Source organism: Emys orbicularis, chromosome 5 (assembly GCF_028017835.1).
Source record: "Emys orbicularis isolate rEmyOrb1 chromosome 5, rEmyOrb1.hap1, whole genome shotgun sequence".
In the NCBI taxonomy this organism is placed as follows: domain Eukaryota; kingdom Metazoa; phylum Chordata; order Testudines; family Emydidae; genus Emys; species Emys orbicularis.
Window position 1 is genome coordinate 54,506,530 of NC_088687.1, and position 19,074 is coordinate 54,525,603.

Genomic DNA, 19,074 nt, shown 5'->3' on the forward strand with positions numbered 1-19,074 from the left:
ACTTGTCTCAGTTGGTTTGTCTTAGAATGGACAGTATATAGGGTTGGAATGTTTTACGGATGTAAACGTTGAGTTAAGGCCGTTTTAAACTAACGTGAAAAAGTTCTACATAGAAATATTACTTAAACAGTAGGCATGATTAGCATTTGCTAGCCACACTGAGTATATAGTATTTTTCAGTAAGTTATCACCATCTAGGGCCCTGACACTGGTTGTCTCTGGGTACTAAAAGTAAATATGCATAGCTATCCAGTGAAACTAGTCAGCAATAGAAAATTCACATTCACTTCTTTCCCTTAACTTTGTTTCAGTCAAAGTAATTAACCTGAATAAGCTGCATGTGCACCAGAAGAAACCTTTCTTCTGTAAATACTTTGCATTGCTGTATGATCTTGTACATTAATTATTCTGTGTTCTAAACACTACATAGTGGGTACTAAAAAGGCCCAATCTATTCCAATAACTGCAGTGGGATCAGACCCAAAACATCTGTCAGATTGGTAAATGTTTAACCATAAGTTATCATGGGCCCAATGATTTGGGTATCTAAAAACCACACTGATAGGATAGAGAACCTAATAAACTGAAGAATGGATACCAAGAAAGCCCTTAAAAGCCCCTTTTAATAATTCAGAAACATTGCACTTTATTTAAAAGTATCTTTTTGGAGGTTTGCGTACCCTATCTAGGTTCTTAAGCTACAGACTTGAACACTACATAAGTCAACTCAGGGCTAGTGTACACTAGAAGTGCTACAGTGAGGCAGTTGAGCCACTGTAGTGCATCTGGTGAAGATGCTGTATGCCAACAGGAGAGCGCTCTTCCGTCTAAGCAGTAGCTATGCTGGTGGGAGAAGCTCTCCCATTGACATAGCACTATCCACAGCAGTGCTTAGGTTGCTGTAACTTACGTTGCTCAGGGGGGTGGCTTTTCCAGAGAAGCCTAACCCTGCTTTTTCAATTTTGAAACAGCTACATCTCTCTCTTCCAAGTGATTAATCTCTAGATCAGGCCTTGGAACACTGGTTACCACAAAAGGAATAAAAATTGAGGTAAGGGGGTCTGAAGTCTCTGCACTGGAGGGGGGACCTTCCCCCCTCTTCTCCAGAGCCTCCCAGTTGCCATGGAGAACCTGGCCTTCCCTAGTGATTCAGGCCTTGGACAGATCTGCAAGCTGTGGGAATGGGGATCCCATGCTTAGGAAGAGGCTAGCAAGACTTATCACCTCTTCCCTACTGTTGGCTCCCAGTCTTAGTGAGGTAGGCTTGCTTGCTCGCTGCTCAACATGGATGAGACTTTCCTCGGCTGAGCCAGTTCAATGTGGATCTGGCTGCACACAAGCCAGAAACTTCACCTTTGCCCCAGACAAATGCCTCGTGGACAGGAGGGTCAAGCAATGGGGATAGTTACTGTCCTTCTGCTTCCCCTGGCTGTTTTCCACTTCTGTGGATGGGGGATAATAGGAGAAAGGAGGACAGGGAAGGAAGAGAAAAAGAAGCTGCTCCCTAAAACCTCTTTAGAAATCCACAATAATGTTTTGAAGGAAGTAGTTTGAGGAATAAACAATAACAAAGAAAATGAGAAACTTAGTTTAAAATCTTAAATCCTGTGAAGGGCTTTGCTATAAAAAATAGCTAGAGTGACATTGTTTCTGGTTTGGAAGCAAAGTGAGTAGATTTTTTTTAACAGGAAAGATGAACTGCTGGAATAGTGAAGGGGTGGCAGTGTATGACAGAGTGCCTGATTCACCGCTTTACGGTCAAAAATTCTAGGAGGAGTTCTGTCAAACTCAGTCTAGAAAGCCCAGATCCCACGACTGAGAATTCTGGCATAAATTCTCTTTGGCAAAAGACAAAGTTCAATAATTTAAATAATTTCAGAAAACCCTGCTTTTAAAGACCTTTGTGGTATGTCCAATGATAAAAAATTAATCAAGATGTAGTTGTAAAGTATAAGATAGAAGCAAACAAGTTTCTCTTGCAGCATGCTGTTTATTTAGATCCTAGTGTAATTGAAGGTGTCCAGCTACTTATAATAAAAACTCAACCCTTGAAAATTCTCATCTGTAAGACTAATAAATTTCATGATAAACATGAGATTATATTAAATATTTTATTTTCAAGAGGCAATGTACACTTAGCAAATATTTTGTCAACTGGGATTAGGTCATTCTGGCTTGGAACATGAGAACTATAAAAGTTAGAAAAAGTTACCTGTACACCATTTTACTTCAAGTAGATGGAAAGTCTCTGCATTCAAATGTAAAACATGCTATGCTAGCTATTAACCAGTGAATGATACTTTGTCAAATAAATTACTGTAACAAATGCCTAAAGTGAACATGTGACCACAAACATATTATAAAGGTAGATCATTTACAATAAAATGTGTTGCTAGCACTGAATATTTATTATACAAAAACAACTATTGTATTTAGCTCTGCACAGAAAAGAAATATAACTGGCCATTTCTTTAGGGCTGTGAACTACTAGAGATGCTACACTGCACTTCAGGTGAAGTGGAAGCAGCTGATTTGTGCTAGAGCTGCAAAAATACTATTGCATTTACTATTCATGTTTTTTAAAAAAAAGGTTTAGAGCTAAAATGACCATCAACCAATAGATTAACTAATTTCTAAGAATATCAATCTTTTAAATCAGATAATAAAATTGCCATTTTACTTTTATTCTAAATTCAAAACACCATCTAACTTCACAAATAGCATTTTTCCTGAAAAAAAAGAAAAAAGGTAAAGTTTGGGAAGATCAAGGAGGCTGGATATGGAAGCAGGAAGCTATGTAGTGATAAGTCCAGTTTGTTTTTTCTTTTAATAAAGTCTCAGTAACTTGCATGCTGTCAGGCACACCAAAATGGCATCCCATGTTTCTATAATCAGGAACTAAAAATACTAGTTGGAAATAACTCAGTCCTTTCGTACTCTTCTTTTGCGTACTGATTTCATTGGACCATCTCCAGACCCTGTGCTTTCGTCAGCTTCTTTCATCTGGAATAGAAAATTTTGGTTTAAGTTCATCAAAACGGCAATCTAAATTTAATTATGGCAATAATGAGAGGTATTTTCCTTATCCCAATCAGTATTTTATCCATAGACAATATGCAACACTTGGCAAGTATTACAAAATGCACAATGGTAAAGTCCCTTTCCTCAGCCTTAAATAAATCTTTATTTCCTGTCCTATAAACAGAATATAAAAGATGAGTATAAACTGAAGTTTTATCCTTAAAAGCTTCTTACTTTTCTTGCCTGATTTACTCAGTAGTATCTAAAGAAACAACTTCATTTGCAGGGTCATGAATTCAGTGACTTCCCCCTCCCCCCCCTTAAAGTAGTCTGCACTCATTCTACCCATCATTTCTTACTTTGGAGGTTTTAGGTACTCCACAGCCGCATTACTCAGGGAGACAAAGTAAGTAGCATGGCCAAAACAGATATCTGACTTAGTGCTTCTTAATTTGAAAACAGGTAATTACCATATCAGAAGTCCTCCCAAGAGGAAACTCCTATATGGGCCAATGTATTGCAACCCTACTTCCCTGCAACACCCAATGGCAGGCCTGTCATTTTAATTTAAAGTTCCTGAGCTATAGCACTGTCTTAGCAATGACAATCAACAGTTTGAGAAATCTGTGAATTAGATATTAACAGCTAGTCATAATTATAAAAATGTTTGCATATCCTGGTAATAACTGGATAAGATATGCAGAAATAAGAAAATCTGAAATATTTTTGAAGTCTTCCAAAACGAGGCATTAAGAGATTTGCTACTTGCCAAAGTATCCAACACTTTCAAAACTGCTAGAAGAGTGGCTAACTATATAAAACTGTACTCTTCTTTCAATCTCCCTGGCACAAACCCTGTCAACACCACCAAGTTCTACAGAAAGTTAGAAGAAGTTTTAAAATAGCATTACTTCAGCCAAACTCAACGGAGGAAAGAGTTCCTTTTCCAAAACACAGCAGTCTGCTTCCGAACACATCATTTACAAAGCTTCTTTCTGCAGTATGTAGCAGGGGAAGCTGTAACCACAGATTTTACAAGCCTATAAATTCTAATGCCTAAAATAATAAAATAAATATTCAAACTAATATAAATAGAGAAAATATCCAAATTAGTATGTGGACGGGGGTCTGGTTTTATGGATAAACTGGAGGGGGAAAGAAGGATATGGTCACTATATCCCCTGTAAAACATATTTCATATTTGAAACAATCAAATTCCTGCTTTTTCCCCCCATTGTGCTTATTTGCAAATCTTATTTGCTGTTCTAGAGTAGCTCACCTCATCCTCTGAGCCAGATTTATTTGATTTGTCACCTTCTTCTTCCTGACTTCCTTCTGCAGCTTCATTCTCCTCTTCATCATTTTTATCTTCACCTTCACCCTCACCTTCACCTTCTAGAGCAGAGATTAACATGACGACTCAGTAGATGGACTATTTTATGCGAAGATAAGTGAGAAAACCAAATACACTACTAAAGCAAAATACAAACAAAATACATCAATTTCAAATTTTAACATGGACCATTTTATATGCAACTGTTCAAACTAACATAACCCCCTGATACCAGGGTTAGAGATTTCTTAACATCAACTAGTGCAAGGATTCTCAAACTGGGGATCGGAACCCCTCAGGGGGTCGTGAGGTTATTATGTGGGGGGTTGCGAGCGGTCAGCTTCCACCCCAAACCCCGCTTTGCCTCCAGCATTTATAATGGTGTTAAATATATAAAAAAGTGTTTTTAATTCATAAGGGGGGGGGGTCGCACTCAGAGGCTTGCTATGTGAAAGGGGTCACCAATACAAGTTTGAGAATCACTGAAATAGTGTAAGATCCATTGTCAAATTTTAGTACCCAATTTTGACAATTTCAGCCTAGCCTCTTTTCATGCCAGCAATTCATGTATTTAGACATTCAAGCAACATTTACTGCAACTGCAAACAACTGTTGACACAAAAAGGAGGAATCTACTCCTTAATCTCTAACTGTTTTAGCAAATGGAATTTTAGTCCAAAACGGAGATTGGATGGTTCATGGGACAGACAATGGAATTATGGGTCTATCATACAGAATATCATTAAACAGTTACCACCCATACTTGATGGGTTTCCCGAATCCCCTATTTTGGCCTTCAAAAAACAACCTCAATCAGAAGCAAGCTCCTAACAGACCAGGTCACACCAACTCAAAGCAGCACCAGACCTTGCCGTACAGATGCAAAACCTGCAGACATATCTCCACTACAACGATGATCAATGCCCCCCACAACACACCTTTCAAAATCGATGGGTCCTACACATTCTTATCACATGTGGTGTACATCCAGTGTACAAATGCTCCAACTACAGTTATGTGGGTGAAACAAGACAATTACTACACTCTCAAATGAACTCACACAGAAAAATGATAAAAAAAAATAACTACCATCACCCTTGGGCAAACACACTTCACAAAATTATCACTATCTCTGACCTCTCAGTTCTCATTCTCAAAGGAAACTGGCAGAACACCTCCAAAAGACGGGCATGGGAACTAAAATTGGTACCTCGGCTAGACATAAAAAAATCATGGACTCAAACACTGGATTTATGGCTCATTACAACAATCTGTAACCCACTAACTTTCTTTTGTCCTAGGAGTGTAGAGGATTAATTGCCCACTTCACCTGGAATGGTCTCGACACACATATTAACTCCTTATGCTTAACAATCTGCTGTTCTACCTTGTATTTAGCTGTGACACTCTGAGTACCTCTACCAGCTCTATGTAAACTCAAAAGCTTGTCTCTCTGACCAACAGAAATTGGTCCAATAAAAGACATTACCTCACCTATTTTGTGTGTCTAATATCCTGGGACCAACACAGCTACAACATTGAAATCAACATTAGTAATCAAAATGTAGTTCTTAGTGACAGACATCCATGTCAGAAAAAATATTAACTGGCACTTGTTGGTAGTCTCAGCAGAGGTGCCATGAACTGAATGGGCATGAACACGTAAATCATTTTATCCTCTCTGGCCTGATCTACAGTAGGAAGTTTCGACCCATAATTCACTACCAGTTCAACTCCAGTAGTAGAAATAGTAATATTAACAGGTATTAGGTGTTTTTATTCAGAGCAGGGAAAGATGACATGGTGGTAGAAACACCTGATCCCTGTCTGCACCATAGACTCTACCAGTGCTACCAACAGTAGAGATAGTACCAATAGAAAACAACAGGTCCTAGTTTTCCTGGTATAGATGCAGACTTAGAGATGTTTACTTAAAAAAATAGCTATATAACTGTAAGGACAGTGTGGCAAAACACCACTGTTCACATTCTGTCAAAAAGACTTCAGTTTTTAGTACTGTGAATCCAGCACTTTGCAGAAGCACTAACATTATTTAAAAATAATAGAGAAAAACCTAAACACCAAAAGTAGCAATTGCCAGAAACTGAATAAACAGGACAATTGTACTATTAGTTACTGATTACCTAATAAATAAGGATGTAATTGTCCCCTAAAAGTTGCACATGCATCTTATCCTCCATGGCAGAGTTACCTCCTTTCCCTGGATGCTTCTTTAGGTGTCAGGAGCTCCATGCAGAGGAATGGCGGGCAAACCAGGGGATGTGTGGCCAAATCAAGTTATCACCACCCACTGGCCCCACAGAAATGTCATATTAAAGTAACAGAAGAGCAAATCACAAAGCTGAGGAGCCCCTTTAGAGATAACATCCTGCCAGCAGCCACACACACCCTTAAACTGGGGAGGTCTACTTCAAATGCTTCTGCTGTTCGCAATTGTGCTGTCTTGCATGGAGGGGCAGGAAGTTTCTCTCATAGGCAGATCCCAGGAGATTTAGGACTTCATAGGTCAAATCAACACCATACTCTCTACTCAGAAACAAAGAGGCAGATATTGACTCTGCAGATGTGACAGCTATGGTCAAGATCAGAAGTAGATAACTAGTAGTAAATTATATTATCGTTGCAGATTCCATATGAAGTAGTCTGGTAGAAAGCCTTTTACATCTCTGCATGGGAATTGCTGCCCATCAGCCTGAAGTATTAACATCAGCAAGAAGGTGCAGGAAGCAAAGGAAGGAGTAGAAGCCATTTTCAAGCCATTTTCTCAGTACCTGAGGGAGAATCTTTCCTTCCTTTCTTCTTTTTCTCCTTTATCATCTCTTTTTTCGTCTCCTCAATTTGTCTTCTTTCTGTAGGAAAGACAGAATCAGGGAAAAGCAGAAGCCACGTGCTCCATGCTTTCAGGCATGAAGAGGCAAAAGAATGCTGTAAAGGGAACAAAACCTTCTCTTAGGTATGAAAGGTTGATTGATAGGTTTTTGCCTGCTTCTTCCTGGTAAGTGGAATCACAAGTTTCATGTAAAGAATAGGAAAGTAGGGAAAAGGAGAGATGTATGACAAAGCCTTTATTTTTTCCTCTCAGAAAGCACAGAAGTTGTCTAAAGACCTTTGAATAGACTGCATGTCTAGAAATTAAAGACTTTTCTTTAGTATGTGTTTAGTTACTACTGGGATTTTAGGCTTTAACACTGGATCCAATGCGTCTTCTTGGTGTAACAGTACGGACCGTAAACAGCCATTCCAAAGACAAAATTCTTAAACAAGTTAATCAAAGAAGTTGTGTGATTCAAGTTAGTTTTTCTTTGCAGTTGGCACCACATGTATTACACTTTCATTCCAAAATCTACTTTGATAATGCTAGTCATCTATCAGAAAAAGATCCATCTTTTAATAATGTTTCAGTAATATTTCAAACCTCATCAGAATAAAACCAGAAAAAATCTTGAATGGCATTCTGAGTATCTGAGTTGTACAGCTTGATTCAATGCATAAGGATTAATGCAGATTTAAGAATTAAGACCGTTTCCCACGGTCTCCTAATCTCCTTTCTGCTAAAGGGAAACATCACACTACAACGCGAGGAAAATCCTGGAGGTTTAATAGATTGAGATTATTTGTACAGTATGAAATCTGTAGTCTAAGAAATATGATTATTTTACTTGTATCTTTAAATTAAGTTTCATCATCATGATATTACATATGAAGTCACATCTCATGAGTTTAACTATGCAGAACAGGCCTGAACTGGGCTGCTGTGAATGCACTTTGGAGGGCAGTCATTTCTATGGAGTTGCAGGGCAGTTGGCCATTCCCATAGGATTACTAGCAGAGGTCATATGACAGAGCGGGGGTGATCAGTGTTCAGCTCACTCTTCCTGCTCTAGTCTTAGACAAGGCAATGTGGGCTGAGTATGATTAGTGAGCTCTGTACTGTTCTGCTTAAATCCCTGATATGCAGTGTAGTTGTAGCCATCAGTATTGAAGCATCCACCATGCAGAGGTGGCCAATGGTAAGGCATTTGACACGGAGGTCAACCACCAATGCCAGAAAACACTGGCATCAAGAGGATGCAGACACTAGTGTATACACAATCTGATAATCACTTGCCTCTTGACTGTTACTTCCTCAGTAAGGAGTGAAAAGAGTAATACTGAGAGAAAGTCTTTGGAAGGCTTAGTCATCTGAAAGAACTTGACAGATGCCAAGACCGTGCTCAGGGAAGGAGCTGACCCCTCTTCTTATATACAACTTCAGGTGAGAGGAATGCTACCGTGAAGTGAAAAGGTATCAGAGTGGTTTAATAACACGCTCTGTATTGGATCCAGTGGCATGGGATGTTTTAGCTAAAGTATTTCAAGGCCTGATGATCTACTGGTTTCTGACTTGGCAGAATGAGACTGAGATCTGTGCAGGCTCCTAAGGCAGTTAAGTGCCAGCAAATGACACCCTCATAGCTTCTGATAAAAAGTGAAGTAGATGTCAGCTCTCCAGGATAGTTAGTGTGAGTGTGATTTGCACATAGAATACTTCGGAACAAGCTTCTCCCCAAGGGAGGAGAAACACCACATACATTTAATGATGATGGACAAAGTGTCATAGGAGAAGCATAGCTTAAAGCCACAGATTTGCCTATGATCATCTTAGATCTGAAATGATGCCAGAACATTTCAATAGCATCTTAAGAGACCAAATATCCAGAAGGGGTATAAAGCCTAACATTATGCACAACTAACTATATTTATATATTAGAAGCATTAAAAACTCTCTCCTAAAGGAAGAAGTTGATTGATGAAAGACCAAAAGACACTGTAGCGTTCCTGCTTTTTGCCTTGGTTGGTCAGAAGGAACTGCAGGGCAGTTGGGACTGTGCACTCTTGCTTGAGGGTGGAGAAAAGAATGGCATAAGGGCAGAGGCAAGGTGTGCATACAGCCCCAGCAGACGCAGCTATTCAAAAAGGTCAAAGAAGAGTAGACTCCAGGCAGGCAATGTCAAAGAACTACTTATAGTAATGTAACACTGTTTTTTTTCCAGCCCTATTACTCTACAATCGCTGGTTTTAAGAACTGGTATTATTCTGCCTGGAAAAGCAGTCTATAGCTATTTGAATTTTGACATGTCTACAACCACAATTTGTTTGCTCAACTTACCTTCTAAAGCAATATCTTCATTTTCTTTTTCTTCTTCCAATTCTGCTTCATCATCTATCTCCCTTCTCTCTTGTTCTAGTTCTCCCTTTGTAACTGGCTTAGAGACATCCATTTTTTTGTAGTCAATGTCTTCTTCTATTTTCTATAATAAATTAATCATTTACATTTTTAAATAACTGATATCTAACATTTATTTTCTAATTTGGGGGGATTTTGTAAAGGCCTATTATTAAAACTAAGATTTACGATAAAAACCCAACTGATTTTATTTGTAAGTGATTTTTCAATTATGTAAATATATTGCTGCTAGAGGGCATTAAGGTCAAACAAATTACAGTACTATCATTAGAAAAAAAAGGTGAAAATAAAATCAAATTTTCTTTTACCTTGGTTGGCCAGCAGAACAATACACCCAATCCTACAGGCAGTGCTAAAGTCAAGATATAAAGAACCCAAAGCCATGGGCGGTCTTCTGCAGCAGTCACCAACTGACTAAACATACCAGGCTGCAGAAAGAAATGAAGAACTAATCACTATAATGAATAAAGTGACCTAGCATTTATATAGCTCACTGCATTTTTCAAAGTACTGTACAGACATTTGTTAATCTTTAACATCATGTAAAAGGCTTCTCTTTTGGGAATTTAGTGCGTTTTTTAGTTTTCTTTACCAGCTATAATGTTGCACACATGCACTCTCTCTCTAAAGGGCAAGAATATTGTTTATTAAATATTAAGGGACAAATTTTGTAAACTTGCATCATTAGAGATCTGCAGATGTAAGAAAACAGCAGCCACACACAGATAGAATACATAGTCACTAGTGGGAGCCGAAGCACTGAAAGCACAGGCCAGCCAACCATTTGAGCCAACGGAGAGAACTCTTAGAGCTCATCTACACTGCAGGGTAATGTGCTCTACGGAGGTGTGTTTTCTAAAGCACACTAATGTGTTGTGCATTAATTGGTCTGTGTAGACCCTTCTGGTGCAAGCTAAAGGTTCCCTAGTGCCCTTTAACGTAGTACTGTTTCAAAACAGCATTACGTTAAAGCACACCAGCAGGGTCTATGAGGACCAATTAATGGAAAACACTTTAGTGCGCTTTAGAAATCATACCTAGAGTGAACACTTTACAAAGGTACGATTTCTAAAGCGCACGAGAGTGCATTACCCCACCGTGTAGACAAGCTCTTAGCTGTAAGCAAGAGGCTTTGTAGTTGCTGGGCACAGCCATTAGAGAGAGTTATGATCACATACAATAGGACAGTGTATCATGTGCACATCTTGTGACATAAGCTGGAGATGTGTGCACACAGTATTTCAAAGGTGCTGGCTGTCTCCAGGCAGTGCATATAAAGATGGATATGCACATGAAGACAGGATAGGGGACATGGATTTGATAACTGATGCACACTGTATTTTCGGAGTTGTATAGTATGTGCTCAGAGTGACGAAGGGCCTTAAATTTGCTTGACAGTAGATTTGCTACATGACCAGTATCCTTGGTCATTTATCCATTCCTGGAGAGATTACATATTTAGAGTGAGTATACTATCAAGGCTTTGAGTCTAAAGATCCTACTCTTACTTATCAAGGAGTATTGAAATCTAGGGGTGAAATCCTGGCACCACTTAAGTAAATAAGAGTTTTGTCATTGACTTCAGAGAGATCAGGATTTCACCCATGTGTAAGCCAAGTGCTTCAAAGGCTTACATTTGAGAAGAGTGTAGATTTGGAAAAAGCTAAGCAGTCAAACTAGAAAGATTTAGCACATTTCTCAGAACGGTTATCCACTTTGAATAAAAAGTAATCAAATCAATATATTGTCTACATTAACAGTAAAATCTTCCAACAGCATGTTTCCCCACTTATTTTGGCTACTATGAGTATGGTAAATACTACTGTATACCTCATTAGCACTAGCTACCAATTTCTTCAAGCCCCAGCCATCTGCAGCCCATCGATCTGCCACTTCCTTTTCTGAACAGATGATAAAATTATCAAAGTATATATCAGGGGTCATAGACCACAGCTCTAAACCAATAGCACTAACAGCAGTCATTTCAAATGGGTGAAGATCCTCAAAATAATCTGGGTTAGGGATTTTTTGAGGACTCCAGATCCCCTGTAAAAAGAAAAAAAGTCATTAGAGAGATGCTACTAAAAACATGAGCAGTGAATCACTTTTTTAAAAAAAGCCAAACATATGCCAGTTAGAAAGGAAGGGGAAGTTACTTACCCTTCAGAGAAGCAAAATCTTGCATGTCACTTCCCTAGAACATGATAGACTGACCACCTCTAAGTCTTTAAAATGTTTGCTCCCTAAGGGTTGTGATAGTGGTTGGTAGCACAAGGCACCTACATCCCTTACGCTACTTGTGGGCTCAGTGATTTGACACCACTGCCCTTGGAATCTTTCAGTCAACTATTCACGGATGAACACAAAACTGTTCATGGCCAATTACAAAAATTAAAAATTGATTATAAAGTCTTGAGATAAACAGCAAGACCAATAGGCTTAACATCTTAAATCCTATAGTAATCAGCACCTCAAAGAGTTATCTTAGGAGAGGTGAACACATAAATTCTCAAAAATGATCTCTTCAGAGAAGCAGGATTACAAGTTAAGAAAGAAACAAGTACTCTCCTTCTCCTAACCCTTGTTCTTCAAGATATGTTGCATATGTTCATTACACTGTGGATATGTGTGCATTTTGTGTACCAGTGCCAAAGAGTTTTCCCTACTGGTGCCCACAAGAGTGGTTCCCAAACAGAGAATATAAAGGGCAAGCTGCCCAGTCCATCCTTCAGTTCCTCTGCACCAGGATCCTGATGACAGACTTTAATGCATTGGGAAAAGATGGTGGGTCATGTAATGGAAACATGCAACATATCTTGAAGAACCTTTAGTTATAAGAAGGTGAGTAACTGTTTCTTTGAGTGCTTACATAATTCCATGACACCGCAGGTGACTTCCAAGTCACTACCAATGGAGATGGGGCCAGGAGTTCCATCAAAAGAACAGTAGAACCACTTTTCTCCATTTGCATCTTCTCTTGATGCAGCTGTAATTGCAAGGTGTCTAGCAAAAGACCAAGGACCACATTGCTGACCTGCAGACATCCACACTAGGGACATTTCCCACAAATGCTATGGAGGCCAAGTCCACTCTGGTTGAATGCACTGTCAAATTCTCAGGAGGTGATATACCTTTGGCAGCACAGCACATGATAATGCAGCTGGTAATCCATTTAGGGTCATTATGGTCTAACAGAGTGACCCCACCATTATGCTGCATAGGTTATGAAAAGCTGTGAAGAAACCCAAATGGGATTTCTTTTGCCTAGGTTAAGACAAGACTAGGGCTCAACACACATTTGAAGTGTGCAGCTATTGTTCATCCTTGTGAACATGTGGCTTTGCAAAAAAGACTGGCAAGTATATAGACTGATGTAGGTGAAAAATCAGACACCACCTTGGTGTATAACCTAAGATGCACCTTGTCCTTGTTTAATACAGTGTATGGGGAATCCATTACCAGGGCATGCAGTTACTCAACCCTTCTAGCAGTAGTGATGATCACTAAGAATGCATTTTTGCTGAGAGGTGTAATAAGCAGGAGGTTAAGGGCTCAAATAGAAGACCCATAAGAGCTGACTGCACTAAATTCAAGTCCCAAGCTTGAGGTGGATTCCTGATAGGAATAGATAGACTCTTTCCACCTTTTAGGAATCTGGTTGTCACAGAACTGGTGAAAACAGTCCTACCTTATATACTAAAGGTGAAAAGCTGAAATTGCAGCCTGGTGCACCTTAATGGAATTGAAAGCTAGACCCAACTTTGAGATGTAGTAGATAGTCCAAAATCTTTTGAATTGTGAATTGTGTAGGAGACTCACTGTGGCTAGCTTCCCAATTGGAGAAACACTTCCACTTAATAAGGTAAGTAACTATCGTGGAATGTTGCCTGCCCTGCTATTAAGCAGGATGTTCTTGACTGCCACTGAATAACTTGCCTCCTCTGTATTTAACCACTGCTGAACTATGCCATGAAATGTAGCACCCAAGGATTTGGGTGTAATATTCGCCTGTGATTTTGGGATGTCAACTCTGATTTGTGGAAGAAGTAAAGGTTCTGCACAGGTCCAATACTAAAGTTAGCTCCAGACTGGCTGAGGCAAGAGGATCATTCTACTTTGTTCTTGCTTCAGCTTGATAATAACTCTAGGAATGAATGGCATTGGTAGGTACACGTACAAGCAGGACTTTGCCCTACAGGAAAAATAAAGTGTCTGAGATGGACCCAGGACTGTGACCATTCTTCAGCAAAGCTAAGCACATTTCCTGTTCTGCCAAGTTGCAAACAAATTAGCTGCTGGAAATCCTCCTATTCAAAACACTGATCCTTGAACGCCTTTGTTGAGAGGCCATTCATGATCCAGGCTGAAGGATCTGCCAGACCATTCTGAACTTCTGGCAGGGTAAGATGCCTTAAGAGTTACCGAGTTCCATATGCAGAAATGCCACAGCCTGACTGCCTCCTGACACAGCCTGACACCCAGCACCTCCCTGCTTGTTCCCATAAAATACTGCTGTGGTGTCATCAGGGAGCACCTACATGGTCCTGCCCTGAATGCGACATGCTTGGAATATTGCACATGGCTCAAGAACATTTACATGTAACCTAGCCTTGTGAGTGGCCCATAAGCCCTGAGCCAGAAGATCATCCAAATGACCTCCTTACCTCGTGACTGAAGCGTCCATTACCAAAGTCTGAGGGGAGAGACTGAGACAAAGGAATTTCCCCATATACATTGCACTGACTCATCCACCAATTTAGAGACAACAGACCCTGACTGGGATGCATACTAGTTTGTCCACATCATGAACCTGGGGGTGGTAGACTCACTTGAGCCATGCCTGCATTTCCTGGAGGTGCAGCCTGGTGTGAGGGGTTGCATATATACAAACAGCCATCTAACCTAGGATCCTGAAGTAATTCCTCACTGTGGTTCATGGCTGATCCTTGAACCATGCACAGAGGTCCTATTTTGCCAGGAAAGCCTTGGCAGTGGCTGAGTCTAGGACTGCCCCAATGAACTCTATTCTTGGAAAAGTGACATGATTTGACTTCTCTGTTTATTTTCATGCCCAAGCTGCTGAACAAATGGAGAGTCCAACAAATACTGGTCTCTACCTGATGACTGGAGTGACCCTGTGTCGGTCAATTGTCCAGGTAGGGATACATGTGGACATCCTCATTGTGGAGATAAGTGCATGGCAGTGGTGGCAGTCTGATAAAAGCCTTGGTGCTGATGACAGTCTGAAAGTTAGAACAGTGAACTGGTAAGGATCTCCTACTACCATAAACCTCAGGAACCTGCTAGGGTGGATTGCCACATGGAAGTAGGCATCCTGTAAGCCAAGGGCAGCATCTCAGTCTCCCAGATCTAAAGAAAGGATAACAGAAGCTAGGAAAACCATATGGAACAACTTTAAACTTTTTGATACATCTGTTTAGGTTCTGAAGTTCTGGATGGGTCTAAGAACCACTCTGGCTTTGGGTATTAGAAAATATTGGGAGTAAAAACCCCAACCTGATGTGAAAGAGCACTTCCTCTGTGGCTCCCAAAGAATGCAGAATCAGCACTTTTTCTCTTAGCACAGACTCATGAGATGGGTCCCTGAAAAGGGAAGTGGAAAGGGGGACTAGAAAAATGTAGGGTACATCCTGATGCCATCCTGCTTAGCACCCACTTGTCTGAAGTGATGGTCTGCCATGCATTTAGGAAATGGGATAACCTATTCTCAAAGGAAGAGAAAAAAGCCAGAGAGATCCAAGCTGGTAGGTATGCTGTCTTTGACAAAAATGTCAAAACAGGCTGCTTTGAGGCTTGTGGTTGCCTGGATGAAGTGATCAAGGAGGCAGAAGGCAGAGGCTGCCTCCTTTGTGATCTTTTCTTTTTCTCTAAATGGTCAGACAGCCTGAAGGGGTAGAATTGCTGTGTTGGCTAGAACTGAGGACGGTATTTTGTCCTCTTTGTAGCCAGCGTGTAATAGACCTAGGGACTGCTCTTGTCTTTTAATGTGTGTAAAGCCTTTCCAGTCTTAGAGGTGAAAACCAGCACAGCCCTCAAAAGAAAAAAGTCGTCAATAATCTGTACTTCTGCAGGAATCCTAGATACCTGCAACCATGAGAATCAGTGCAAAGTTACTGCTGTTACCATAACTCTTGCCACACAGAGTCTGGTGCATCCAAGGAAGCTTGCAGAGCTGATCAAGAAACCAGACAGCCTTCCACCAAGAAGGTCTGGAACTATTCCTTAGAGCTTTCAGGCAATTTATTTAAAAAAATGAGACAGGCTCCCAGTTTGAATAGTCATTCCAGGCCAAAAGGACCGAATGGTTAGCAGTGCACAGCTATAATCCCACAATTCAATAAATCTCTCCCCCAGAAAGGTCTAGCTTTTTTGCAACCTTTTCTTTGGGGGTAACCTTAGCTTGATCTTGATGGTGCCTTTCATTCACACTGGACTATATAAACGAAGGGAGCAGGGTGTGAACACAACAGCTTGAACCTTTGGGATGGAATCTGGTATTTACACTCCGCCACTGGTGGAGTAGATGAGGGGATTTGCCACAGTGACTTGATGGACTACACTACTGCCTAATTTATAAGAACGTCTACTGGTCTTCATCCGGTAATAATGATGATGATTTATTCAGAGGAGACAAAGCAGAACCCTCTTAGAATCATAGAATATCAGGGTTGGAAGGGACCTCAGGAGGTCATCTAGTCCAACCTCCTGCTCAAAGCAGGACCAATCCCCAAACAGATTTTTGACCCAGATCCCTAAATGGCCCCCTCAAGGATTGAACTCACAACCCTGGGTTTAGCAGGCCAATGCTCAAACCACTGAGCTATCCCTCCCCTCAAAGGTCTTGAGGTTGATCTTGCACTTCTGAGGCAGACTGCTGTTCTAAGGCAGGTTGGGGAAGGTCCATCAACTCTGTGTCCAGAGGCTATTTGGTACTGACCATTAGAAGTCTCTCAGTACTGGACAGGGAAGCCTCTGTCGTTTGGCAATCTGCTTCCACAAAGAAACAAATGTTGATCTGAATGGAAGCATCCCTCAAGACATCCAAAATGGCCAATGAGAAGGCTGTTATGGTACCAGAAGCCAGTTGTGCATAGACCAAGCTTCTCAATCGCTAGAGCGCCTCCAAGGCAGAGCATATTCTGTGAAAGCAGGAACAGGTTCCAGAAGAGGCCCTGGACTCTCTGAAATGAGAGACTTGGGAACCTACTTCAGACTCTGATGAGGAGGAGTAATAGTACTCTGAAGGCCAAGGCAGAGCAGTACCAGGAGGAGTCCTCAGAGACCAAGACAGGGATCTGTGTTGAGACTGAGGTCACCGGAAGCAGCAGCAAAAGCTTCCTGGCTATCGGTAATGTGTGATGAGATGGAGTCGGTACAAGTGGTCTAGACATAGTTTCTGGGGAGGCTGATGAACGTGACACCAGATAGATCCATACTAGACCCTATTGTCGGTGCTGATAAGCATGGCACATTCCACAGTGCTGGTACACAATCTTCATCCTGAATCAGTGGTGAATGATAGTACCGAAAGGAACAATAGATTCCTTACAGCTGCAAAGGCCTCTGGCATTTTCAGCACGGAAAATGATGGTTGCCCTGCTGTAATCAGCAATGGCAGATCCACTGCTGTCACTGATGAACTAGTGGCCTTGATGGTCTCAGGGTGGGTACCGGAGTCACTGGCTCATCTCTGAGTCACTGTGAGAGTGTCAGGGAGCAGCAAGCCAAAAGACACACTCTACCTTCAGTATCAGAGTAGGCTTCTTTTGCAGAGGAGAACTTTGAAGAAACCAATGCCATCTTCTTATGCTTCAGAGGCTCGGAGGGGTCCAACCTCTTATACCCCAAAGAGGACAGCCCCAGGGAAGGGGATCTCCTACAGCCTCTGTCTGTTGGCAAGGCCAGGGGAGAACTCATAGAAGGAGCGGTCAACGAGCTCCCTTGTGCCAACCGAGGGGGTTCCAATTGCAGATAATGAACAGCCTCCATGAGAATATATTTAAGGTACTCTTCTCCCTACTTCTTTGTTTCTGCATTTGAAGCCATGGCAGATAGGACACCCATCTCTAACATGACCCTCACCCAAGCACTTTAAACAGCAATATGCAGGTCATTATCAAGCATTGGCTTCCGACAGCCAGAGCAGGGCTTAAAACCATGGGACCTTGGCAAAGTCTCCCCCGGTATCAGGCAAAGCCTGGAAGCCTGCTGGATCAAAATAAAAAGAAAAGCTGAAGAAAGATGTCCAAAGGACGAAACAACAAGTACTGCTAGATAAAATGAGCTAACTCTAACTATAAGTAACTTTGTTCACAGAGTAATGAAGATGTAAAGCACAGAAACACTCCACCTAATAACCACAGACAGTAAGAAGCAACTGAAGGACAGGCCCGGCAGCTCCACCTTTTATACCCTCAGTTTGGAGCACAACGTGGTCAGGTTGCATCCAGAATTTACCCCATGAGTACTGCTAGGGAAAACTCTCCAGCATCTCTGCACAAGATGCACACACACACACACACACACACACCCCTATAGCGTAAGACATATGCAAGCACTCAAAGAAGAATTTCCTCTCCATATAAAGGTACTATCTTTTCAGAATTCTTACTCCTGGAGAATAAGTAGCTCTAGGAATTGCCAAAAAGAAAAAAAAAATATAACACACACAGTAACAATACAGCATAAAAGACTGGCAACAACAAGGAATAAGAAAGCTGTTTTTTTAATAAGTACTCTATATTTGCACATAATTATTTTATATACATACCACTTGGGAGAAGCATGATCTCTCTCATAACATCAGATTTACAATTCAATAGCCTCTAGCATTTGTCCAAAAAATAGCATAACGTATGTTTCTTCCCAGATTTCCCTACCAGCAGACAGCAGCTGACCAATCAGGAGCTTGAACCTCAGAAGCTCCTCCATCTCCAAAAACTCATGTGTGGAGTCTCACTGGTTCATTGTTCACTTCCAGGAGATTGTATCCCATTCTATCAGACTATGACTTTCCCACAGTTATCCATACATTCATATAGCTTGAATGCTTCAATGTCAAACCTTGGAAAGAAAAATCTGACTCTGGGGGGAAAAAACTTCAACTGGTTCAAAATGCTACAGCCCACCTTTGTAGAACACAGATCTCCAAGTATTGTACTACAGAGGTTTTCAAACTGTGGTCCGCGGACCGATCATTCCCTCTAAGGTGCGCGCCTGGACGGCCGCACACAAGAATGAAGGGCCACCCACCTAATTAGTGGAGCTGTGCAGGCGTGGCACCACTAATTAGGTACCTGGGCCCTGGAGAAGATGCACATGTAAGGTGAGGTGGTGGCCTTGGGGGGAAAGGGGGATAAGTGGGAGGGGTCAGTGGGGTGAGAAGAGGGGGTAGGTGGAATTTGGGATGTGCAGGGCTGCGGCGGCCAGAGAAAGAGACGACTTTCCCCAG

At 41.2% G+C, this 19,074-nt stretch overlaps 1 protein-coding gene across 1 annotated transcript in view; it reads right to left on the reverse strand.

Moving 5' to 3' along the window:
• Positions 1-2,922: 2,922 nt before the first annotated feature.
• CLGN (calmegin) overlaps positions 2,923-19,074 on the reverse strand; it is a 61,635-nt gene continuing 45,483 nt past the window's right edge. The window contains exons 11-16 of the mRNA XM_065405143.1: positions 11,433-11,648; positions 9,911-10,030; positions 9,525-9,666; positions 7,147-7,224; positions 4,301-4,413; positions 2,923-3,003 (exon numbers count right to left, since the gene is read on the reverse strand). Of these exons, the coding sequence (XP_065261215.1) occupies positions 2,923-3,003; positions 4,301-4,413; positions 7,147-7,224; positions 9,525-9,666; positions 9,911-10,030; positions 11,433-11,648 (750 nt within the window). The remainder of the gene's footprint in view (positions 3,004-4,300; positions 4,414-7,146; positions 7,225-9,524; positions 9,667-9,910; positions 10,031-11,432; positions 11,649-19,074) is intronic.